Source organism: Equus caballus, chromosome 11 (assembly GCF_041296265.1).
Source record: "Equus caballus isolate H_3958 breed thoroughbred chromosome 11, TB-T2T, whole genome shotgun sequence".
NCBI classification, from domain to species: Eukaryota; Metazoa; Chordata; class Mammalia; order Perissodactyla; family Equidae; genus Equus; species Equus caballus.
In genome coordinates this window covers 8,144,390-8,169,326 of record NC_091694.1, presented here as the reverse complement: position 1 = coordinate 8,169,326, position 24,937 = coordinate 8,144,390, and the positions used below count along the sequence as shown (strand labels likewise).

At 54.9% G+C, this 24,937-nt stretch overlaps 1 protein-coding gene across 2 annotated transcripts in view; it reads right to left on the bottom strand.

The window, feature by feature from the left end:
* SDK2 (sidekick cell adhesion molecule 2) overlaps nt 1–24,937 on the bottom strand; it is a 273,751-nt gene that overhangs the window by 143,037 nt on the left and 105,777 nt on the right. For both annotated transcript variants that reach the window (XM_005597218.4, XM_023652110.2), the window contains exon 2: nt 7,806–7,965. In XM_005597218.4, coding sequence (XP_005597275.3) covers nt 7,806–7,965 — 160 coding nt within the window. The remainder of the gene's footprint in view (nt 1–7,805; nt 7,966–24,937) is intronic.

Here is a 24,937-nt window from a genome sequence, read left to right as displayed (position 1 = left end):
CTCCCTTGGCCTTGTCACCTGTTGTCGCTCCTCAGTCCAGGCACTTGGGGGCCACAAGTGCACAGCTTGCTCCTTGGGTTGAACACACGTTGCCACAGTGGGGAGGAGGGCGGGCACTGTCGTCTTGTCCTGGTCCAGCTTGTGCCCACGCCAGGCAGGCAGCAGGTCCTGAATCTCCACCTGATGAACGACATGTCGGCATCTCCTGACGGTCCTGCGGCAGGCTCGGGGGGAGAAGACCTGGCTCTCGTCTTGGTGCCACGGCTTTGGGCCCTAGGGAGGGGCTGAACCTCGAAGCCCCGCAGTCCTCACTCTCAAGATGCCTCCTCGGCAGGAGATGCTGATGTTCAGGGATTGAGAACAAGAACCTGAGTGACGGCGGCCGACACGGGCCAGCACGGGGTAGATGATCTTCCGGAGTGTTCCTTAATGAGAGTTAACATACGTGATGCACTCAGAACAGGGCCGGCCCCATGGTAAGGTCCATGTGTTAGCTGTGAATAGTTCTCCTTGTGCAGCGGTTTAGAAGGCAGGCAGGGAAAAAGTCCCCAGAAAGCTGGGCCCCAGCAGTGTCGCTACCCTGGGAAAGGACAAGCACGGCAAGACAGCTCAGAGCAGAGGAGGACGCAGGCTTGGGGTCGGAAAGATCCTGGGTGAAATCTGACTTTCCAGTTCTGGCTGTGTGATCTTGGGGAAGTTGCTGAACCTCTCTGAGCTGTGATTCCCAGCTATGAGACAGAGATAACAATAGCACCAATCTCCCAAAACTGCTGCCGGTAAGAGCTTGGCTCAGTTCCTGGCACCCACATGGCATGTGCTCCCGTGCCCTCTGGGAAGCCTGTTGGTCTCTGCCTTCCCCACCTCTGCTGCCTGCTCTCACTTCTGACGAGAGGCCAGAGGGTCAGCGAGACACAGAGCAGCTGGCTTTGTCTTTATGAGTTTCCCTTCATCCTCTCCTCTGAAGAATTTCAAAGGCTGCAGCAGCTCTGTACGTGTGTCCCCTGCCTTGTGCCCCTCTCTGGGGCCATCGTGCGTGTGGGTCTCTGCCTCGGCCAGGCTTTCTTCTCCCCTTGCCAAGCCTGGGCAGTTCCCTGACACCACAGGCCCACCGCAAGGGACGTCAGCTGGGCAGAGGGCCTGGGGGCCCAGCCTGGGACTGGCCAGATGCCCGGCTTGGCTTGCCTGAGCTTCCCCTCCACACACCTGTTCTGTTTCATGCCACCCAGGGGCCATCTGGGGCCCCAGGGGCAGGACTGGGCCTCAGCTGGTCTCACACCCTCACATTTGCCCCTCAGGAGGGTCTGAGGGGCCCCTGGCTTCCTGCTTATTGGGCCAGGAGAATGACACACAGTGACAAGAGCGGGGCAGACAGAGCCGGATTGGGAAGCTGTGTGTGTCTGTGCAGAAAGGACAAGAACACAGTCCAGTCAGACCTCTTGGGTCTGCCACTTGCTCTCTGGATGACCCCAGGCAAGTTCCGGAACTTCTCTGAGCTTCAGGCTCCTTGTTTGCAAAAGGAGAGCAATGACGCTCACCTCTGTGTGTTGCTGTGAGATGATATTTGGGAAGTACCTGGCACCGAGCGAACCTCCATAAACAGTGGCTCTCCTTTGAGCGTGTGTACCTGGTTGTGTGTAGGAATCTAAGTGTATACGTGTGTGTGTGTGTGAGATCTGCCAGCTGACTTGTTTTTCTAATTTGATTTTCTTTATTTTTATTTATTTTTTTTGAGGAAGATTAGCCCTGAGCTAACATCTGCCACCAATCCTCCTCTTTTTTGCTGAGGAAGACTAGCCCTGAGCTAACATCCATGCCCATCTTCCTCTCCTTTATATGTGGGACGCCTGCCACAGCATGGCTTGCCAAGCGGTGCCATGTCCGCACCCGGGATCCAAACCAGTGAACCCTGGGCCGCCAAAGCAGAACATGCGTACTTAACTGCTGTGCCACCGGGCCGGCCCCGATTTGATTTTTAAGTGTGAGAATAATTGTGGGAGAAGGCATTACTAGGGCGGGACAAAATAATCTGGTTGATGACTTCGCCAGGATGTGGTTACAAGGACAGGTGGCTGCCATCCATCCTCCTTCCCTCCTCCCCCGTGCCCCTGCCTGATCCGACATTTAGTGCTGCTGGGGTCTCCCCAGCCATGCCGCTCTGACCGGTGAAACGGATGTAAAGTGAGGCTGAACTGATTCAGGCTGGGGAGATGGTCCCTGGAGGGGAGGGGCGAGGGGGAGAGGGGAGGGGAGCACAGAGGGGGAGTGTGGGGGACCAGCTGATGGAAGAGGCTCCAGCGACAACACAAGAGGGCCTGACCTTTATGTGAGCTACCCTCCCACAGTCAGGAAGTTACACAATCACACTTGCAAGCTTCGCACAGATGCACGCTCACAACTGTTAATCATGTACACAAGACCATGAAGGAAACACACACACACACACACAGAGGCTCTAACAAACACATTAGACCTTGTGCGTCCAATGAGTACTGTGCTCATCCTCCCTCCACACACCCCCAACACGCACACCGACAGTCACCGTGTGCACCTGTTCCACAGGAGGGGTGGGTAGTGGGGACAATGTCTAAACTTTTGGGAGCGTCTTCCCAGGCAGTGTCCCACCTATGTGGGAAAAGGGATGTCATGTCTTTAGGGTCCAGTTTTGCTTTGTATCCAAGTGGTACCCCCCAACTGTTGTAGCCACTTTATTTCTCAAACTGGGAATTCAAGGCTGGTACGAGAATGGATAAAGATACATCACCAACAAGGGGCCCTCACAGGACTCGACAAAGAGGAGTTCCAGAAAGGGTCATTGGTGGGCCATAGCGGTGTCCTTGGAACAGGTGCGCAGCGCCCCCGCGACCGCTTGGGAGGAGATGTGCTCACTGGCATGTGTGACTTCTGGTGGGTTGTTACCAGATTTGCTCTGTTATTCCATTGACACAGACACCCTGTATAATCCTAACAGGTACCATCACTTTCATGTCTGTTGCACCAGGGACAGGGCTGGTCCCACAGACTCTCATTTAATCCTTACTCTAACCCTCTAAAGTAGGCATTACTGTGCCTGATTGCAGGATGAGAAAATAAACTCAGGGTGGCTCACTCATTCTGCCAAGGTCCCAGAGCTGGTAAGTGGTAGGGGCATGACTGTATTCAGGTGGCTCTAACTCCAAAGGCCAATGTCTTCCCACTCTGCCCCCCACAGAGGGATGGGGACCCATCCACTCGCCATAGTCACATGTCCTCAGAAGGATGCACAGGGTGCCTGTGTGTAGATGTTCCACACACATCAGGCCCATTCTGTTACAGATTCCACTGAGGATAAAGACCCTTGGAGACTGGACGTGAATACAAACTTCCTTTGGAGACGAGGTAGGAAACATAGCTAAATTTATGGCAGCACTTCCAATCTTATTTTCTCTCAACTTGCAGAGTAAATTAAGCCATCTCTCTGCCTGAAAGTTGGATATTATCACCCAACTCAAAGCCTGGGGTTTGCAAGAGACTAGGAAGTCTTCCGCAGCAAGCAGTGGTCAAAGAACCAGGGGATGAGAAGCTGGCCAGCCTCCTACATGATGTAATTATCAGGATGCATTTATTTAAAGGGGGAATCCGGAACATTTTCTTGAGCCAAAAAGCAAGAAAGTGCTGGAAATCCATTGAGGACATGTCAAAAGGACCCAGGATCCAGCTTGAAGAAGCTCCATTAGCCAAGTTTGGGTTATTATGAGCATCAAAATGAATAATGACAGGGATGAACTAAAACACATCGAATAGAAAACACTATCCATGAGTTCATACTAATGCTAAATTACTTTAAAGGGGGTGAGAAAGGAAAGATCTTTTTTCACAAAAGAATGCCAACTAATATAAGTAAGAGGAATGATAAAAATAGGAAATCTCCTTCTCACAACCACCATGATTCAGGAAACACCCATCAATGGATACGAAACCACTGGGTGGGAGGTTCCTGGGAAGAGAATATTCACACAGTCTCAAGGCATCATCGGAAGGGAAACAGATACCTCAATATCTGACAATGGAGAAGTCTGGTGAACATCACCTTGACCGGTTGCTCAAACCTACCATGACCAATAATAGGGGAGACTGACACTGTGTGCCTTCAAGCATGAAGCATTGAGAAGGATGCACATCTACGTTACGTTATTGCCCAAAAGGTTTAACATGAGCGTTATTATAAGGATATAACTAGACAAATCCTCATTAGAGGACATTCTTCAAAACTGTGTGATGCCATGAAAGATCGGCTAAAACAATGAGGAACAGCTCCAGATTTAAGGCGTCTAAAGATCATGACAACTCAATTCAACGTGCAGTCCTTGATTAGATCCCGTATTGAACCACAACGCTAAAAATGGCCACAAAGGACGTAATTGGGACAAACGGAGAAACTGGATATGGACTGCGTATTAGGTGGTGGTATTGCATCAATGTGAAATTTCCTGAGCGTGGAAATTGTGTCGTGGTTCTGTAGAAGAATGCTTTGTTCTTAGGAAATTCTACTTAGGGGTGAAGTGACATGACGTCTGCAACGAATTCTTAAATAATTTGGCAAAAAAAGTGCATGCATATATGTGTGTATGGAGAGAGTGAGAGAGAGCACAGATGATGAAAAATATTAACAATTGTGAATGGTGAAATGTATACAGGTATTTATGGCATTATACTTAGAATTTTTCTAAGATTTGAAAATTTTCAAAATTAAACGGAAAGGAAGAAAGAAAGAGCACCTGCTGTGAGCTGGGCCCTCACTCGGGGCAGGGGTGGTGAAGTGGCCGCGGGTGGCTTCTGTCTGCCCCACCACCCTTTTCCCTTCTGCTGACAGCTCTCACCCTCCTTTCTACCATGTGGCTCTAGTGTGGGGGCTGCCATGCGAATGTCCTATAGCCCGGTGCAGACACATGATGCGGGCCTGGCCAATCACCAAGCTCCATGCTGCTGCCCACCAGGATTGGTCAGAGATGATCCAAGCTGGGCCAATCATAATCCTTCCCTGGAGCTTTCTACCTGAAACCTGCAGGGCAGTTCCTTCTACTCTGAAATCACTGGCTGTGCCCTGTGATCCTTGAACTTCTCAGTGTCACTCACCAGGTGGGAATGAAGTCTGAACCCAGAGGCGGGCCTGGTTAAGCAGCCCAGAGAGGAGAGGCCCTGGCGGTACCACGTTCTTGATGCTAAGTCCTGAGGTCCCTGGGATCGCCTAGGTTCCTGAAGCTCTGACCTCAGTTCTGTGGTCTACTTGCAGTGTCCCATGTAAATAATGAGAAGACAAGGTGTAATGGGGTGTATTGTGGACAGTCACCAAGGGCAGAGAGAGGCAGAAATGTGTGTGTGTGTGTGGGGGTGGGTGTGTGAGAAAGAGAGGGACTGAGATTGAGAACATACCCGTGTACTATCAGGAAAGCTTTCTGAAAGAGCAGGGGCCTTGCAGGAGAAAGAAGGTTCTGGAAGGGGCAACATTTCAAATGGAGGGGATGGGACAGTCTAGACAAGGCAGAAAAGAGGACGCAAGCAGGGAATTGTCCTGGGACCCGCGATGGGATGGTCCTGTTTGGTGGGAGCGCGCTGCCTCAGATGGGAATAGCAGAAAGTGAGGCAGATGCTCCCAGAAGAGCCCTTGAAAGGTCCTGGAGCCCATCCCATGGGGAGCGGACCGTCCCGGTGGGCACAGCACATCTTCGATCAGAGGAGAACCCTGATCAGACCTGCACTCAGGCACCCGGCTGCCGCCCTGCGTAACAGCCAGCTTTCATGGGGGTGAGGAGGTGAGGGGGTGAGTTTCCCGAATGGAAGCTCATTTATGTCCTCTGAATAACTTGCACCCAGTCAAGCTCTGAAGCAGAATATTTGCATTCTCCCCACCGCTTTGTTTTCTAGAAGGAGCACCGTTAGCGGAAAGACTGCTCAGGACACATGCTGAGGAAGCGATGGCAGCACTTCTTCAATGACAGGCGGGGTGGTGGATGGCGAACTCCAGCCCTGGGGTCACACGACTTATATTTGAAGCCCAGCTCAACAGTCTGACCTTGGGGGAGGTGTGTAATCTCTCCAAGCCTCAGTTTGCCCATCCGGAGAGTGGGGAAAATAACTGAACCTACTCGTGGGATTGGTGGCAGGATTAAAGGAGATAGTCACAGAGCACACGTCATCACGTCAGCACCTTCTTTTCGTTGCCAGTGATTATAGCTGTTATTACCATCATCAACAGCTGGACGCTGACCACCACCTGGAGGCCTCCAGGGACAGAAAGCTGCTTCCGTTCCATTGTTGGGCAAGTCTGATCCTCAAGCTGAGCTAGAATCTGCTTCTGTGTGACACCCTTCCTTGTGTCCTTGCAGTTCCAGGGCGCCAAGAGAGTGGCTCTGAACCAACTCTCCCCCCTTGGATCCTGCCTCCAACTCCCTGCTGGTAAAAGTCAAGGGCGGGCTGGGAGACCCCGGCACCACTTACACCCACGGTATGCCATCCACAAGTTCCTGGTGTTCCCATTCAAGTATGCCCCCCCATCCAAGAAGCTGCAGGGGGTCTCCACAGAGACTGTCAAAAGAGCCAGGGGTGCACACAACAGTCAGGAGTGGCTCTGGGTCCGCAACTGAAAACCGTCACAGGGGCTGCTCAGGGAGGTCCCTCTGGTCTGCTCATGCGATCCCTGGACACCGGAGGCCCAGAGCCATCCAGGTCCCTCACCATCCACAGAGGGGAAGCTGGTCTTCCTGCCCTGGCCCCTCCTACTCCCTCCTTTGACAAACTGGTCACACCCACCAGCCAATCCAGTCCAGGGTCAGGGCAGAAGGAACCTGGGGGTGGGGGTCACCCCAAACTCTGGCCTCCCTGCTTTGTAAAGAAAGGGATGGTTCTCTGGAAAGGATAGATGCTCCAGCAACTAACTCCTCCTCCCCTCATTTGCATTCGTGTCCCTGGGGCAGATTTGTATTAGCATTCCCCGGGCAGGACAATCTTGTTTCCCCCAGCAAAACCGATTATGCACATCAGGCCTGGGGATTAATCACGAGCCACAGGGTTGGGAGCCAATAAAAAAAGGCCTAGATGGAAGGATGGGAGCAGGGTACTGGGAGAGAGGCGAGGGGGGCTGGAGGCCAGTGGGGTTTGGGTTGTGGCTGCTTCCTGCTGGCTCACTCCCACTTCCAGCAGCAAACGAGCCCTCGCTGAGACCCTGTGCTCTCTCCCTCCTCTGCTTTCTCCCCACTTGGCAGCATCCTGGGGAGAGAAGGGTGGCCCAGAGCTCATGGGCACAAATAGGGAGCAGCAGATAAGCCCAAAGGCCCCGGGCAGGCCACCTCCATGTCCCACCTGAACTGCTCCCCTGAACAGAAGATGTCACCTCATCACTGATCCCACGTTGCAGCATGCCCCACCCCTCTGCTGGGCCCAGGCCCCTCTAATCGTGCCCCCTAGAAACAGCAGGTTCTTCCATGGTAGGGGGTGGGAAGAATAAGGGCTTCCGGTCACAGCCACGACTCCCCTGGTCGTAGTGAGTTCATTGACCCCAGTTGTCGCCTCTGCCCCGTGCACTGCGCGTGGGCCTCTCCATCTGGGCGGCACTCCCGGCCCACCCCCCAGCCATCCTCTGCTGGGCTCAGCAGTAGGGGGACTCCCCACTTCTGTCTTTGCACCCCTACTTCTGCCACCCCAGCCTCCCAATAGCACTGGAGTGGGAGCCCCTGCTCCCACACTGCCACACAGGCCCCCGCCCGGGTACCCCTTCAGGGGACGCAGTGACCCCAGCAGCCAGGCTGGAGGGGGAGGGAGACGTGGCTTGCCTGTACTCCAGGGAGAACTTGGTCAGCTCCCTGCTGTTGTGAAGCCACTTGAACTCCAGCGGCCAGCTGCCCTCGGCCATGCACGTGAGCACCAGGCGGTTCCCCTCCAGGTGCACCTGCGTCCGCACCGGCTCCGTCTTGAAATAGGGGGCCACATCATCTGCGGGGAACAGAGACACAAAGCCACGGTTACCACTTGCTCACGTTGTGCGGTTGCTCATTTCACGCCCTCACGCCCCCGGGCAGATGGCCGGGGGGCAGCCAGGTCACTCGCCCAAGGTGACTTGGCTAGGAAGGACTTGAACTCAGCTTGGTCTTGTCTTCATAGTGAGTCCTCTGAGCCTGTCAACCAGCTCCCCGCCTCCCTCCTCCCAGACCACACCAGGCTTACCCCCTCTGCTGCCAACCCCACATGCTGGTACCTTCCGTCTCAGCCTGCTTGGGATCCCCATCCATTCTATACCCCTTGCTTCTGGGTTTTTCTCTCGCTAGGGAAACAGGGAGGTGGGTTGACCCAAGCTGCAGGTGATGGGGGGTATCCTGCTCCCAAGGCTGGGGGAAAGCCCTCGAAGACTTCAAGGGCAGAGTCCGTTCAGTGGGCCCCCAACCGCCAGGCTGCAGGATCCTTCCATCCTCTCGCCCTCAGATTTAACCAGAACTGGGCATCTGTGGTCTTCAGAAAGGGTCAGCATTTGCGTCAAGGCCTCCCCCTAGGCTCTAGCGCAGGCCGACAACTCAACAGAAGCTGTAATGCTCGCGTGAGGCCCAGGCAAAGGGCTGCAAAGCATCCCAGGCTGCACAGCACCCCAGCACATGCCCAGAGTCTCAATCTTAGGAGTATATAACTCGTGACTATTTGGGGGGGAATCTTCCTTGAACCGCATCCCCGCTACCGACCCCCGCCGTGGGGGCCGCTAGAGGGGTAAACGTGGGAGTGGACGGATGGTACGGAGAGCAAGTGCGGGCATGCGCAGAAGGCCCACCCACGACCGCCATCTCTCCGCCAGACACCGAGGCTTCAACCGCGGCTCCTGGAACATCCCTCCTTCACTCCTCACAGCTGTCATGTGAGCATGCTGCTTTTTAAAAATGGTTGAAAAGGCGCCTCTTTGAGAGCATGTACTCCGGGAGTGGCCAGCACCCCGGTCCCTTGCTTCTGGAGTCCTGCACACCTCTGGCCTGGGGGGGAGGGCAGGGAGGCCAGCAGGCACGCGTTTGCCAAGGAAAATGATTCCCGCCCCGCCAGCTCTGCTCTGGTTTAACAAATGGGCACATTCGCACTTCAAAGGCGCATTCATATCCTCCAGCAGCTTTCAAGAGCCCTTTGAATCCCATTTTTGAAAACCCTCTGTTAGTTCCTGTCATCACTCGTTTGTTTTAAAACAATAACATTCCCAGCCCCCGAGTGATTAAATCCCTTCGAAATGGGGCTGACTCAGAGCCGGAACAGACAGAGGGGGCGGGCGTGTGTGTGCTTCCACGCGCACACACGCGCTCCGCACGCAGACACGCTCGTCTGGGTGAACAGGCTCGCTGGGCAATTTGCTCCCGGTCTGTGTCTGCCAGTTCATTCCTCAGCCTCCCCCAGGGGCGCCAGCCACGAGCCGAGCGACTTTTGCTCGGATGGGTTAATTCCAGCGGCTGCCAGAGATACTGACTTGGGGGAAGACGAAAGAGGGGGCATGTACTTTCCCGAGAACCTGCTGGCCACGGAGCCCTGAGCTGGGTGCTCGGCACCCGATCTGGTGTTATCCTCACAAGGGCACCCGGAAGAGGCCAAGGCTCCTCTCCCCAAGGCCCTGTGGTATGGCCGGCCGCACCCCCTTTTCCTGAAAGGCCCCTGCCGTCGGGATCCAGGGCTTTGCCGGGAGGTTCAACGCAGGACAGAGAGCAATGGAGGGAGTCATCCAGGTGGTGTCCCTTGGTGGGCCCGCCCTCGTCCAGAAGCAGGAGATGGCAGGGACTGTGAATGTGCGTGCTGTGGGAGGAAAGACTGATGGGAAAAGGATACTGGTGGGGATAGAGTGTGTGCGTGCGTGTCTGTGTGCACTGTGTATGTATGCAGGCATGTGTTCATGCGTGTGTCTGTCTCTGTGCATGTGTGTTTGCGTGTGTGCTTATGTGCAGGAAGAGATTCCTATGCTATGACTGCACAGGCGGGTAACACAAATCACTGACATTGGCAAGTTACTTAACCTCTTTGCACCTCAGTCTCTTTAGCTGTAAATTGAGTTTACATTTGTTGTGAGGATTAAATAAATTAAGATCATAAGTGCTTAGCAAAGCCCCTGGCACGTGCTATAGGAGAGGTATAGGAGCTCTTATTCCTATTGATCATATACACAGATGCACAGATTACCCCGAGAGAAGAGCTCATACTCTGCTAGCAGGGACTACCAGCTCCTTTCAGCCTTAGTCCTAGGATTGTGCAGTATACAACTTGCACAACTGTACACAACAGCCCTGGTAGCCACCTTCTCAGGAGGGAAGGCAAAAATGAGAATGCATGAGTATTGTGGAGAGAAAGATTCAACGGCATACAGATGTCATTCTCTTAAACTTTTCCTCACTTGAAAACACACACACAGGGTGGATATTTTTTGTTAAACTATACAAAGTGGTTCTAAAGTTCACACTTTAAAAAACAACAAAAGAATAGCCAAGAAAATTCTGAAAAAGAGTAAGAGGAGATTAGTACAGATATTGAATTATATGATAGAGCTGCAATAATTAAAACAGCGTGCTGTTGTACGAACAGACTGATGAAGCAACAGCCTAGAGAGTCTGGAAATAGACCCCAACCCATATGGGATTATTTAATATATGATGAAAGTAGAATTTCAAGTCAGTGGGGAAAAGATCAATTATTCAACAAATGACTTTGGAACAGCTAGGAAGCCATTTGGGAAAAAAAATAAAGTTGAATCTCTTCCTCACATTTTACCTCAAAATAAATGCTAGATGGATCAATGTTTTAAACATGAAAGATGAATTCTAAAAGAACTAGAAAAAAATTGCAGAGGTTTAAAAATATATATTCTTGGCAAGGCGAAGTATTCGCCAAGTACTTTCTAAGTACTACACAAACTCCGGAAAGTCATAAAACAGATTGATACCCTCAACTAGACAAAAATTCTGCCCCAGAAAAAAAATACCCGTAAACAAAAAGCAACAAATGACAGCCTGGGAAAAAATATTTGCAACCTATATCATGGACAAAGAGCTCATTTTCCTGATATAAAAAATATTCCCATAAATCAATAAGAAAAAGATGAACAAACCGACAGAAAAATGGGCAAAGGATATGAACAGTTCACAGGAAAGAATTACAAATAACTCTGAGACGTATACGAAGATGCTGAACCTCATGATAAGAGAAAGGCTAACTAAAACTCCATAAGATACCACTTTTTCCTATCACTTTGGCCAAGATCTGAAGTTGCGATAACTCCCTGGCCAGCCTGCGGAGACCCAGGCAGCCTCGCGTGGGGCCTGGGGTACTGGAGCGTGGTACGACACCTACAGAGGGCAGTTTAATTCCATCAAAACTCAACCTGAACACGCCCCCAATCCACCAACCCTTCAAGGAATTGACCCTCCACAGACACACCTGTGCAGGGGTGAAATGAGAGCGTTTCACAGCCGCACGACGTCTTGTAACAGCAAAACTTGGAAACGACCTGTGTCGGTCAAGAGGGCCTTGGCCAAAGACATGATCGCACCTCCAAACAATGGAATTCTCTGCCCCGCAACAATTTTTGAGAACTACTGCTAAGTGAAAAAAAAAAGCAAGGTGTAGAATGGGCTGTGTAATCTACTACCATTTGTGTACAAGTTTTTTTTTTCTCCAAGTATAAAAATATATTTGCTTGTGTAGGCATTGGCTTTCCTAGGGGGCTACATAAGAAAGTGGGTTTCGCGATGCGTTAGGCAGAACTGAGTGGCTGGGGGCTTGGGTGGGCTCGGGGGCTCTGTGCCTTTTTGTAACTTTTATGTTGTGTCCCACAGGTACCGGTTACTTACTTATAATCGGATATGTGCACACGTATGCATACACGTATGTGAGTGTGCGGGGTGAGCGGTCGCGGGCAGCCCTGCTGGCGACAGAGGAGAGGGAAGGCCCTCTGCATGCAGGGGACACAGGGGTGTGGCGTGGCTGGGGGTCACTCACCACCAGATCTGAGCCCCTTGAAGAAAGAGCCGCCTTCAGAGGCGGGCAAGAGGCCTTGGTCCTGGGCGTCCTTCATTTCCCGTAAAAGCTCAGGGGACCCCTGACTGCCTTTCCCTCCACTTTCCCACTAAATAGCCCCATTGTCATCCTTCCACTGCAGGCTCCAGGCTGAATGGCCCCCTACAGAAGCTTATCTCAACTTCAGCCTCTCCTCTCCCTTCAGCCCCCAGCACAACAATGTCATCTTTCTCTGGAGTCTGTCCATCTTTCCTGGAATTTGACTTCCCAGCCACCCCAGTCCTGGGAACCCCACCTCCTCTGGAGCCAGGAGCTCGCTGGCTGGGAGTGCCAGCCAGAGTGACGACCTCCACCCGCCACCTAATTGGCCAAAAGATGTCCCTCTGCCCTCCAGACCGGCTGGGCCTGGACAGATCCCCTTTCCAGCTCTGAAACACTGCGAGACCTCTGCCTTCTGGGCACACAGCGACTGCTCGGTTGTGGGGAGCGTCTCTGGACTGTTTGGGAATGGACGGAGGCTGGGATTCTTGCAAACTTCTCCCCTCCCCATCCACCAGTCTCTGCGCCATCACCTTTGTCCTTGATGGACCTCCGGGGCCTCCTAGCTGGTCCCCGCTGGAAAGCCCGTGCTCCCTGGAGCTGGTCTCCTGACCTGCTCGTCTCCCTGGAGCTGGCTGGCCACGGACCTGAGCAGGCTGGGCCCCGGGTCAGAGGAAGCAGGGGCTCAGGGAAGCCCCTCCACCCAACCTCACTTCTCCCCACACTTTATTCCTGCTGCCATCACTTCATACCACTTATGGAACTTTCCATACGTGAGGCACTCATGTCCATCATCTCAGGTAAGAGTCATGGGAGCTTCTCGAGGAAGGTGTATCATTATCCCCATTTTACAGATGAGAAAACTGATGCTCAGGAAGGTTCGGTCATTTGACTCTGCCACACAGATGTAAATGCAGATCTGGTGGATGCCAGAGCTCTCTGGGTCTTTCTGTACCTGATGCAGGGCTTCCCTCGGCTGTCCCACTCTTCATGCCCCGACCTGTGGCCTCATGGGTGCTAAGTGAGGGATGGTGGCCTCTCTCGGGGCACTGGTCTTGAAACCACAAGCAGGGGCCATTCTGGTTATGTGGCAGGGGCATTCCTACCTCGGCTTCCAATATCAGGCCCCAGAACTAGATCCTGGGGTGAGGGTGAAACAGGCAGGCTGGCTGGGAATGAGTCCTGCGAATGTTGGAAGGATAGTGAGCAGAACATCCCAGGAGAGTCTGGTCCACCTAGGGGTGGGGGCTTCCGAGGGATGAGCCAGTGGGGTGCAGGGAGAGACGCCTGGGAATGAAGGAGGACAAGGTGCAGAAGAAGAACAGGTGCAGCGTGAGGGGCCAAGGAAAACGGGGCGGAGGGCGGAGGCTCGGGGGCTTCATGGGAAGGAGGAGCCAAACTGGGGCCCCCCTCCCACAGCTCTGCCCACCACTTAAGCCCCTAGGTGTCACCTTTTTCCAAGGGTGTGGCTTGAAGGTCCCAGTGGCAGGAGAGAAACCATGTTTAAGTCCCAGTTCCTATTCTAAGTTTGAGCCTTGCTGGTCTGTTCAGTAAAACAGCTTCTGGGCCCTGCCCCAGAGGCCGCTGGGAGGGACACGCGAGCTAAAGTATGTCAAGCTCGGAGCACAGGGCTTGGCACCTATAGGGCGCTCCTTCTGCCGTGCATGACTTCGGAGGTGAACAAATGGGGAGGAGATGGGGGGCTGGGGGCAGGAGGTGTTAGGATTACCCCACCCATTTCCTGCATCTGGAGCCATACCCTTAAGTGGCACACAATCTCCTGGATGTCCCAAATATGTGCCCTCCAAATTCAGCTCCCTCAAGGCCACTTCAAGCTGCCGCAAGGACTGGGTCTTGCCCAGGGATGGCCCGTAAGGTCTTGAGCAAAGGCTCAGGACTGGAGTCGAGATGGCTGGAGTGCAGGAGGTTCTGCACAGTGTCGGCGGTCCCTGCAGGTCTCTCTTCCACTCAGATCCAGGTGGGGAGGTGCCGAGCCTCGGAGCTGCCTGGGCAGGGGGCTCAGGAATAGACAGCGTGGGCCCAGGGGAGGCTGTGATGCCTGGCCCTGTTCCAGGCCCTAGAAGCACCTGGCCCCTCTGCTTCCCTTCTCCTCTCTGCCACTCCCACAGATGAGATGGTAATTCATGCCCCTCCCCTGTCTCCTGGCAGATGCCCGGCCCGCTCGGCCCTGGCGCTGCCTGCATGCCAAGTGTTTCATTAGCCAGGAAAGAAGGCTCTTGCCTTCCTTCATCTCATCCTCACCAGTGACCTTCAGGAGCTAGGCACCTTCTGACGTCGGGGGCCCGGGAGGGGGCGACAATCAATTATGCCTCGGCCTCTGCAGCTGCTGCCGAATGGATTTCTCGCTCAGAAAAGCGTGTTCAAAAAGCATCTAATGGAACGGATCATCAATTTGTTTGAATACACATCTAATCTGATTAGGGGGCGCCTAGCCACCAGGGCAGCCAGCACAACTGAGCCCTGACACGGCCCTGGGGAGCTGTGAATGGCAGGGAGGGGTCCAGCCTGGGAAAGGAGGGCTGTGTGCCCCAAGCCCACCACCCAGCTGCCAGCTCGGTCCCTTTTACATCCAGCCAAAAAGTCACGGAGGAAAGAAGAAAGAACAATGCAGAGGCCACCGGGCTTGGCCGATGCCTCCTGCTTTTCTGTCACCCCAGCACTGGGCACAGAGCCCGGGGCAAGATGCTCAGGAAAGGAATGAATGAATGAATGATGATGAGGCCTAACGTGGAGGCCAAGGGATGCCAATAAAGTCACTTCCAGGACAAGACTAGTTGCCTACACTGGGTTGAACGGTATCCCCCTCAAATTCATGTCCTTTCTGGACCCTCAGAATGAAACCCTATTTGGAAATAGGATCCTGGCAGGTGTAATTAGTTAAGACAAGGTCATTTGGGAGTAGGGTGGGCCCAGTACGACTGGGGCCTTATAAGAGGGGAAGAGACACAGGGACAGAAACACACAGAGAGAAGGTGGCCATGTGACAATGGAGGCAGAGACTGGAGAGATGCATCTAGAAGCTAAGGATGACCAAGTACGGTCAGGAGCCACCAGAAGCTGGAAGAGGCAAGGAAGGATTTTTCGCCTGAGCCCTCGGGAGTGTGGCCCTGCCCACACCTCGGTTTCAGATTTCTGGCCTCCAGAACTGTGAGAAAGGAAACTGAGGTATAAGTCACTCAGTCTGTGGTAAGGTCAACCCTCTGTATCCACGGGCTCCAGGGCCCCATCCCCCACCGCAGATACCAAAATCCATGGATGTTCAAGTTCCTTAGTCAGCACTCCGTATCTGCTGGATGTGGAACCCATGGATACAGAGGGCCCACTGTACTTTGTTACAGCAGCTGTAGGAAGCGAATTCTGTGCCTCATCGAAAATTGTGCACATCAGTCCACGGAAGGGAGCCTGGTAGAGAACTAAGAGCACTGGGAAGTGAGTCTGGAGCCCTGAGTCCTGCCTCACTGGGCCACAGCCAGTCCTTCTCCAGACACACAAAATCTGCCATGCCCCAGGGCCTTTGCTTACGCCATGTGCTTTCCCCAGAGAGCCTTTCCTTTTCTTCTTTGCTGGGAAAATGTAGGCATGTTAGCTCCTGCCCTTTGTCCCTTCAAAGCTCAAATGTCCTGTAACTCTTTCTCTGAGGTCCTCCTCTGTGTCTCTCAGATTTTTGAGGTTATCTCCCTTACAGCACGTAGGACAAACCTCATAGCCTCATGTGTGCCGATGCCCATGCTGCTGGGTCATCCACTGGGGGACAGGGACAGAAGCTCCCTCGCCTCCCCAGCCCCAGAGCCATGCAGCAAGTCTGGCACGCAGGAGGGCCCACACCCACGAATGACAAAGTGGACAGAGGAGCTTGCTGTTGAACATGGCCAGGCCACCTCCCTCTGGAGGGCTGACACTCCTGGGGGGGGGGGTCTCTACGCTTCCTTCCAGCTCTGACGTTGCAAGATCTGAGTGGTTAGTGTGGGTTAGGATCTTGTTGGGTCCTGGGGTGGCATTACTTGGATTCAAATCCAGCTCAGCCACCTGCTGGCTGCGTGACCCTGGGCCTCTCCCTGTAAGCCCTCCACCTCTCAGGCTCCTCGACTGAAAAATGGGATCATGGCGGCGCCTGCATCACAGGCCCGCTGAGAGGCTCAGGAGCTCAGACCAGCGCCTGCAGCAAGCAGCCCATGCAGGGGGAGCTGCTTTGTTCCTCATCTTTACCTGGTGCAGCCTCTGCAAGCCTGTCTCACAGCCAGTGCCTCCTGCCCGAACCGCACAGGTAAATAATGGCAAAGCATCCCCAGCCTCCCGTGGAAAAAAGATGGTTCTCATTTCCAGTGGCTTTATTTTGCAATTAACGGCGGAAGAGAGCCCTTTCTTCCATTTCAGCTGGAGGGTTCAGAGATTAAACTTATACCATTGATTAGAATGTTTTTGCCTAACGGTGCTATTATCATTTTAGTGTATTCGGATTCATTTGAGCTATAAAAGCGGCGATAATAAAATTTTCACCAACTCCTGGAATTCGTCCCAAGAAGCTCCATTACGCTGCGTGATGACACTCATCTTCTCCCCGGTGACCCCGAGGCAGGGCATGTGCTTGGAGCAATTCTCCTGTTTAACAGCTGGGGCCTGAGGCCCCCGGAAGTGAGGGACCTTGCCAAAGCTCAGCTTTTGGAGTCAGCTGCATGGCTGGCCCGGCCTGGCCTGAGTGGCTCCATGGAAACTTGTCTCAATTGCCATCTGTTACTCTCCCAGGTGATTCTTTGGAAGATTCCCCAGCAGGTGAGCTCTCTCTATCACATGGGTACGACCATCAGCCTGTCCCCTAAACTCTGGTGATGGAGGAATCAGCCTCCCACAGGCCTCGAGAGGCTGAGAACAAGGATTGGTAAGCCCACGGATGCTTCCAAGGACCCACAGCCTGGGGGTCTCCAGTGTGCACCTCGGCCAGTGATGGAACCAGCAGACACAGGGTGCAGAAGCACTGTGCCAAGAGGAGTAGACAAGTGGCCCCAAGCTCCAGGTGGCACGCTTCCCAAGGACAACCCCTTTTCCTCCTCCTTCCCACCCTTGACAAAGGCTGTCACCTAGAGGGAGATGGTCCATGGGCCTGAGGAAGGGGAGACAGGAAGTGAGGGAAGATGGGAGCCGGCGGATCTGACTCAGCACCAGCATCGATTTCCTAATACGCACCAAAGAGAGCCAAGCTGGATGGCAGGCATGATGGGGGGGCTCCCCGCTCAGTTCCAGCGGCTCTCCCTGCCTCCCTTTCTCTGGCATCAGGGCGGGGCAGCTCAGCTGAGGAGAAGGAAGAGAAAGAGAGGTGTTTCTTGAAGGCCTAATCCTCGCCCAGCTCCCTGTGTTTTCTCATTTAATCTTCCAGCCGCCTTGGGGAGAGTTCCCATCAGGGCCCGTTACTTCTCTCATCTGAAGCTCAGAGAAGAGCGGAGCGAGGTCACCCGCGAGTCAGAGCCGAGTTTTGAACCCACGGCCTCCTGCCTCTGTGCGAGGCCTCTGATCTCCCCTCGGGTCAGCGCTGTGTTTGGATCACAGGAAAGGGGTCCACGGCTGGGCCTTGGGGGGAGGGAAAAACAAAGCGCCAAGTCCGCCTCCACGCAGAGGCTGAGAGATGGAGCCGCCGCCGAAGAAGAACGCACATTCATCAGGCTGGTGACCCGGCGTACCGGCGCTTTGTGGCGTGTAACAAAGACCGCGGAGCAGAAAATTGGAGTTCAATTTGCCGTCCATCCCGTGCAGAGCTCAGCCCGTTCCAGGCCCTGGCAGGCACCTCGTGCTTCGTCATAAATAATAACACCGCGCGGCTGGATGGTCCTTCCAGCAGGTACAGGCTCCGGGCAATTTACAAGCTGGATTACACACAGAGGCCTACACACACCTGCCACGGCACACACGGCCCCTCCCGGGCTACTTGCATGGGCACACGTGCTACCCTCCTGTCCTGCTGTCACCCACCTGGGGGCTGTGCCCGATCTGGAGGGAATCAGGCCCTCACCCACCCCAGCGGCGGGTCCAGCTCCTGTCCCGATGGCCTTCTTTCCCTTTGCTGGCACTCGTCGTCAGCAGACAGCCCACCAGGCCAGGCAGAGACCGGGTCCCTGCCTTCCCTCGCTGGACCACATGCAGGGGCCACATTCTCTCCTTCCTGTTTAGAGTGGGGTCTGGACCTCCTCTGGTCAGCATCGTGCCTTTGTCTCCACAAGAAGCCCATTTGTCTGCTCAACTTCACAGGGGGACGTGGGGGCACAGTCGTCACTGAGACCCGCTATTTCAACCTTCCACTTAGCAGATGAGACATCAGGGGCTGCAAGAGGGGCCACCACTCGGCCAGGGGCCCCTCATCAGCTGCCGCGCTGAGATCAAGCCCAGGGCTGCGGGCGCCCAGTCCACTACACAGGACAGTCACGCAGAGGGAGCCCTGCCAAGGGGCTGGGGGGACGGTGTGGCTTCCTCTGAGCAGGTCTGGAGGACTTCCAGGAGGCAGGGGCTCCGGCGCAGAGCTCGCAGGGGCTCTAGACACAGCTTCTCCCTCTTCCCATCAAAAGAGTAAAATGGAGGCCACACATCGTATGATCCCACGTGCACGAAATATCCAGAAGAGGTAAATCCATGGACGGGACCCAGATTGGTGGCTGCCAGGTGGCTGGGAGAAGGGGGAACAGAGAGCGGTTGCGTAATTGGTTCAGGGTTTCCTTTTGAGGTGACGAAATTTTTCTGAATTAAGTAGAGGGGGCGGTTGCCCAATATCATGAATGTACTTTAATGCAATTGACTTGTTCCCTTTAAAGTGGTTAATTTTATGTGATGTGAATCTTATCTCAATTAAGGAAAAAACAAGTAATTCTGGTACAAGGTCTTTCCCTGCCCGCCGCTTCCCCTCGCCCCACTCCACACTTTCTCCCTTCCAGCCCCAGGCGGTCCTAGGAAGAGGACAGAGAAGACGTTCTGTGTGCTCTCTGTGTCCTGAGAAGTCACCCAGCTCCTGCCTTCACATCCTCCCTTCCCCCTCCTGCCGTGACTCAACGAAACGGTCCCCTGTCAGAGGGGGCGGGGGCTGGCAGAGCTGAGGCACCCCCGAGGTCCGGGAACTGGGAATGGCCTGGGGGGAGCTGCGGGTGAACACCAACAGTTCACGTTCTTGCCCCTCCCACAAAACCCAGCGTCCACAAGGGCCAACCCCGAGTGTGAACTCAGGATGGGAAAGAGGGGAGGCAGGCACAGCTCAAGGCGCAGGCGGACAGGTTACCCCAGGTGCAAGGGGTGCATGAGGCTGAAGGAGAGGCTGCTCTGACCCCCGCCCCAGGCTTCACCTGCCCCCGCTGCCCACCTTGCCCTGCCTTGGCTGTCCCCGCTCACGTGCCTTGGTGGCAGGTGGCTTTTCTGACAGCAGCCCAGTGGCCTGCTTGGGGAAGCGGAGGGAGCCCTCTGAAAGGAGGGGAGGTGGTGGGGAGGGGTGGGGGACAGGTGGCAGGCCCCCCTGTCCCAGGGGCTGCATTCATGATCCGTGCACGGGAACCAGCCGGGGCCCCCACCCTGCCTCTTCCTTCTGTCGCTTTGAAAACCTGGAGCCCATCTGTTGTGCGTCAAAGGTGCCTGGACCACGGGCTGCAGGAGGAGGCGACGGTACCCACACTCCACTGCTGATCCCCCGACGGTGATTCCCCGGGGAAGAGAGGGGGCCTCTTCTCCACTCAGCAGCTTCCCTTGCTCCATCTCCCGTCTTCGTGTCTAATCCCATCTCTCTCCAGAGGAACCTGCGCTTGGCAGCTGATATCAGGGGCAAATGAGAGAGACTGAGACAAGAAATTTCATACTAATGAGAGACAGGCCAGGCTTACCAAGGGTGTCTCCGCGAGGCCACGGTTCCCATGGAAATGGGGTCTGTGTTCCCGCCACTGGTCCCCAGCCCTCCTGCGTGTGGGGAAAGGGAGCAAGCAGCTGCTGGGGATGGACATCACATCAGACAAAGCCCTGGGCTGCAGCCGTGGCCCGGCTCTGCCCTAACAGGTGAGTGCCCTTGACCTCCCCCGGGCTCCCAGCACCTCGAGTGGGAAGCATTTCTAGAACTCACATAGTCTGACCCCTTCTACTGGCAGATGGGGAAACTGAGGCAGAGGAGTTTAAGGGAGGATTTGAGCCCAGCTTTTCTGATGCCAGGTCACCCTGTCTCACTTGCTAGCTCTTAGCCTCATGTTCCCATCTATAAAATGGGCGTGAGGGCTTAAGAGATGGCCTCTGTCCTCTTCCAAGTCTAGCTTCCAGACCCGGGCTTTCCTGCCGACGTCTGGCTTATGCCAGGAAAGCCTCTTTTTCCCAAGGGAGCCCGAGCTGCCCTTCTCGATGGAGCGAGGTCTGGGGGCTTCAGAATGTTCTTCATGGATTCCTGAGATACCCCCTGTGGCGGGTTGAACTGTGTCCCCAAAAGAGATATTAAAGTCCTAGCCCTGGTGCCTGCGAATATGGCTTTATTGGGAAATACGGTCTTTGTGGATATTTCCAAGTTAGGATGAGGTCATTAGAGTGCGCTCTAATCTAATACGACCGACAGAGAGAGAGAGAGAGAGAGAGAAACAGAGAGAAGACGGCAGTGTGACAACAGAGGCAGCGACTGGAGAGATGCATCCACAAGCCAAGGCAGGCCAAGGGTGCTGACAACACCGAAGCTGGAAGAGCTGACAGAGGACTCTCCTTTACAGCCTTCAGAGCGACCGCGGCTCTCGATTCTGGACGTCTGACCTCCAGAACTGTGAGACAAGACATTTCTGTTGTTCGAATCCCCCCAGTGGGTGGTACCTTGCTATGACAGCCCTAGGAAACTAACACACCCCATCACCAACACCCCCCCAAAGCCAGCATTGAGCAGAGCCCCTCTTCTATGGAGGTTTCGCAGACGCTTCCCTCAGTGGAAGCGCTGCCCTATTTGTGCTCACTGAGCCATTGTCGCACATACACCCATTGTCGCACCAGTAACCCCCTGTGGTACGCCCAAACCTCTGAATGCCCCCCCGGACTCTAAGCTGTTGGAGGACACATCCTGGTCATTTCTGTGTGTTTGGGCCCTAACCTGGCTCCTTGCACAGAGTAGGAGTGCAATACTGGGTGAGGGAATGAATTAAAGGGATTCTCTTGTCTTTGAGGGTTCTGCTATGATGCCCTGACCTGTCACTCCCCATTCCCAGTGGCCACTTCTCAGCACACAGACCTCAGTTTGCCCTCTCTGGCCCCAGAGCCACATCACGCCAGCCACTCTGCAGTGGAGCCAGAGCTCGGCTAATGGTGACTGATGACATCCTGTGCAGCAGGGCAGGGAGCTCACGGGCAGCAGGATTGGCACGTTGGCAGGAGGCACCCGTGTGATTGACGGCCCTGCACAGGCATTTCCAATTCATTCCCTGGAAGCCAAGCCTTTCTGGGAAGGAGAGCAGCGTGGCCCCCTCCCCCGCCCACTCACGCGTGAACACACTCCTTTCCTTTCCCTGTGGTCGCCCCTCCTTCCCAGAACTGAAGCCCCTAGTGACTAGGGCACAGAGGCGATAGGATGCTTTGCTTTCACGGGCTCAGGAAGTGGGTGAGATGTCCCTTGTGCTCCCCTTGTCCCTGCAGGGATACCCCCACCCAGAGAGAGTGAGCTGAGAGTCGCACACTTACTGCCCTCTCTCCTCTGGCTCAGCTGGAGAGGTGGACCTCAGCCGGCCCCCGAGGGCCAGCCTCTGTCCATGGCTATGAGAGCCAGGGGTTTCTGTGCTCTCTGTGAGTGGTCCCTGAGCCCAGGTAGATATGACTATCCAATTGTACAGACAGACAAACTGATGCTCCAAGTCATCACACACAAGGTCCAAGTGTAGCTTGGACCAAGGCTACACACCTGGTCAGTGTGGACAGTGGGATTTGAACACACAGCCGTCTGTCTCCAAAGTCCACGTTCCTTCCACTATGACACGTGAAGTGGGTTGGAAAGGCAAGGAGCCACGTCTGGGTACTCCATCCTCAGCCACGCACGAGTCTCAGAGAGGCAGACAAGAGTTCCATCTCCCGCACTGAGCGCATTGTTCCTGTGGACGTGGCTGCCCCAGGGGCACAGGGGACAGGACAGGGCCAGGCCCCCAGCAAAGGCCACACCATCAGACACACAGCACGTGGTTGGGACTGTCAGACCAACTTCCCCTGGGGGCTGTGTGATCTCGGGTAAGCCAGGCTAGTTCTCTGGCCTCAGTTTCCCTTTCAGTCATGACCAGGCTCATCTCTGCCCACCCAACCCCAGGGTGCCCCGGAGTAAGTGAGCAGTGGCATCTGAGGCTAGAAGCCAGGGGGTGAAGGGTCTTGTCACCACCAGTGTGAGACCCCAGAGAGGCTCCCATGGGGACCTGATATAAGGAGAGGTGGGCGCCAGAAGCCGCCCTCAAAGGGCTAAGGCCAGGCTGGTCCCAGGAGACCTTGGCTCACTGTCCGGCCATGCCCGGGAATGGGGAGCAGGAGGGCGAGCTGGGAGCTGTGGTTTGGCAATGGGCAAACCCAGCATGGGAAAGGGGGAGTTTACAGGAAGGCTACAAGTTACCGGAAAGGACAATAAATTAATATAATAGGGCTGTTTGGCTGGTGACAAGGGATAAAACTTGTGGTCCAAAAAAGCCCCATGCGAGATTGTCAAAAGGATGGATGAGAAGGCAAGACCGAGTCGGGGAGAGAGAGGCGGCTGGGCATCCTGACCATCACCTTCGCTGCCGTCCCCTCGGGCATCTCCTCCGCCGCTCCTGACTCTCCACTCCCCCCTCCCTCAAAGCAACACGCTCTGCAGCAGGTCCAGAGGCCTCTCGCCAGACGGCCCCTGCAGGGACCCGCTCCTGTCCTAAAACTGGCTCCCTCTCCACCTCCTCCATTCCTCCACTGCCCACAAGGGCCCCCCACCTCCTCCTTAGATTTTCGGTGCCCTTAACCTCCCCCGCCACAAATGCTCTTGGCTCTCAGTTGCAATGTCAGGTATGCATTTCATTCACTCATTCCTCACTTGTTCACTCAAAGCTCAATTCACTCATTCAGCAAATGCTTTTTGAGCACCTACTGTGTGCTAAGGGATGTCATGGAAAACAAGAAAAAACCTCTGCCCTCATCTTGCTGCAGGCACACGAGGAGACGAGAACAGTCGACAGTGGGATAAATGCACGATACAGCGAAGCCCAGGAAACATCAGGCCTCCAGCAGAGCCACAGCTCCCAGGCCGTAAAGGACCATCAGGGACGCAGGTGCCAGCGGCATCTTGAACGGAGAGCAGGGTGTGTGCCAAGCAGAGGGCTGGTGGAAAACTTGCGGGCAGAGGGTACCGGTTGTGCAAATGCCGGGAAGCGGAAGAGAAGTGTGGTTTCTGGAAACTTTGGGTATTTCAGTGTGACAGGGGGAGAGGGGGCAAGGGCGGTGGGCTGCGGGGTGGGAGGAGATGCAGCTGGCACAGTGGCCACAGGTGCAGGCCTGTGCAGGATAAACCTGGATTCACGCCCTGGCTTCTCCAGTCAGGAGCTGCACGACCTTGGGCGAGTCACTTACCCCCTTGGAGCTGGTTCCCTCATTTGAGGAGAACAAAGTAAGGAGAACGGCGCCTGCCTCGTAGAACTGCGGCGAGGGAAAGCTGAGAAAATGCAGAGGCATCGCTGAGCCCAGTTTCTAGTTCTTGAATGAATGAAGGTGACGGTCGAGGTCTCACAGAATAAAGGGCTGATACATTGTGCTAAGGAGTCTGGATGTCATCCCAAGGGCAGTGGAGAGGCACTGGGGATTCCAAGTGTGTGTGTGCGTGTCTGTGTGTGTCTGCGCCGGGCGCCTGTTTGGGTGGCAGGATCGGCCCACGCTCCATCGCCAGCCTCTCCCAATCCTAGTCTACTTGTTCCCTGTTTCCAGAGGAGAGTCAAACACGGCTGTAGGAGATGACGACGAAGACGCCGCCGGTCTTGGATGAGCCTTGATGAGGACGGAATGAAGGACTTAACTTCTCAGCACAATCTCAAGGTCATGACTCACCTTGCTGACCTTTCCTGGCCAGTGAACACCAATTACAGGCCAGGCCCTGGGACACAAAGGCAGAGACTGGCCTTACCCAGAGGCCCTGCAAGCTGGCTGCAGAGATAGGATTCAGGCTGGAAGGGATGACTAACAGCGTGAGGGTCCCAGAGCACAGCTGACTGCAGACTTGGGGACCAGGTGGATTGGGCACTTGGAGCAGTGTGGCACTGCCGAGGACTGGTGGGCGGTCAGGGGACTCCGTGTGAGTCATTCGCTCACTGATTAACCCAAGAGCACTGGACCGTCAGCTGTGCACCAGCCAACACAAAATAAGCTGGGACAGAGCAGGGACCAGGACCATGCAGTCTTTGAGCTCCTGGAGCACAGAGTTGACCAAGAAATGCAGGTGTTAAACAAGAGACTGCGAGGCTGTGAAATCAAGGTGTAGGGGGTGGTGGGAACGCATAACATGAAGGAGAGACCTCTCAAAAGGTGACATGTAAGCCAAGACTGGAGCCAGGCAAGGGCAAGAACAGGTGTGCCAGGCAGAGCCGGAAGAGCAGATTAGGGAGTGTGGAGGGGACAGGCGGCCTGGCTCGTGCGCATCAGGCTGGGGACTAGGAGGGGGCCGTTGTGGTGGAAGCCCCAGTGGCAAGGAGAAGAGGAAGGAGAGGTGGAATGGGAGGAGAAGACATGGGTGCTACACTGGCCGTGTGAGTGAGTCGTGTCCAGGATCTGGGCTTTCTGCCAAGGGCCACGGGAAGCCGCTGAAGTGACATGGCCAGGTTTGCAGGTGTCTCCCCCCTCCTGCAGTGCAGCGTGGCACGGATGGAAGCGGGTAAGAGAGGGTGCCAGGAGTCCAGCTGGGGGCTGCTGTTGAAGAGTC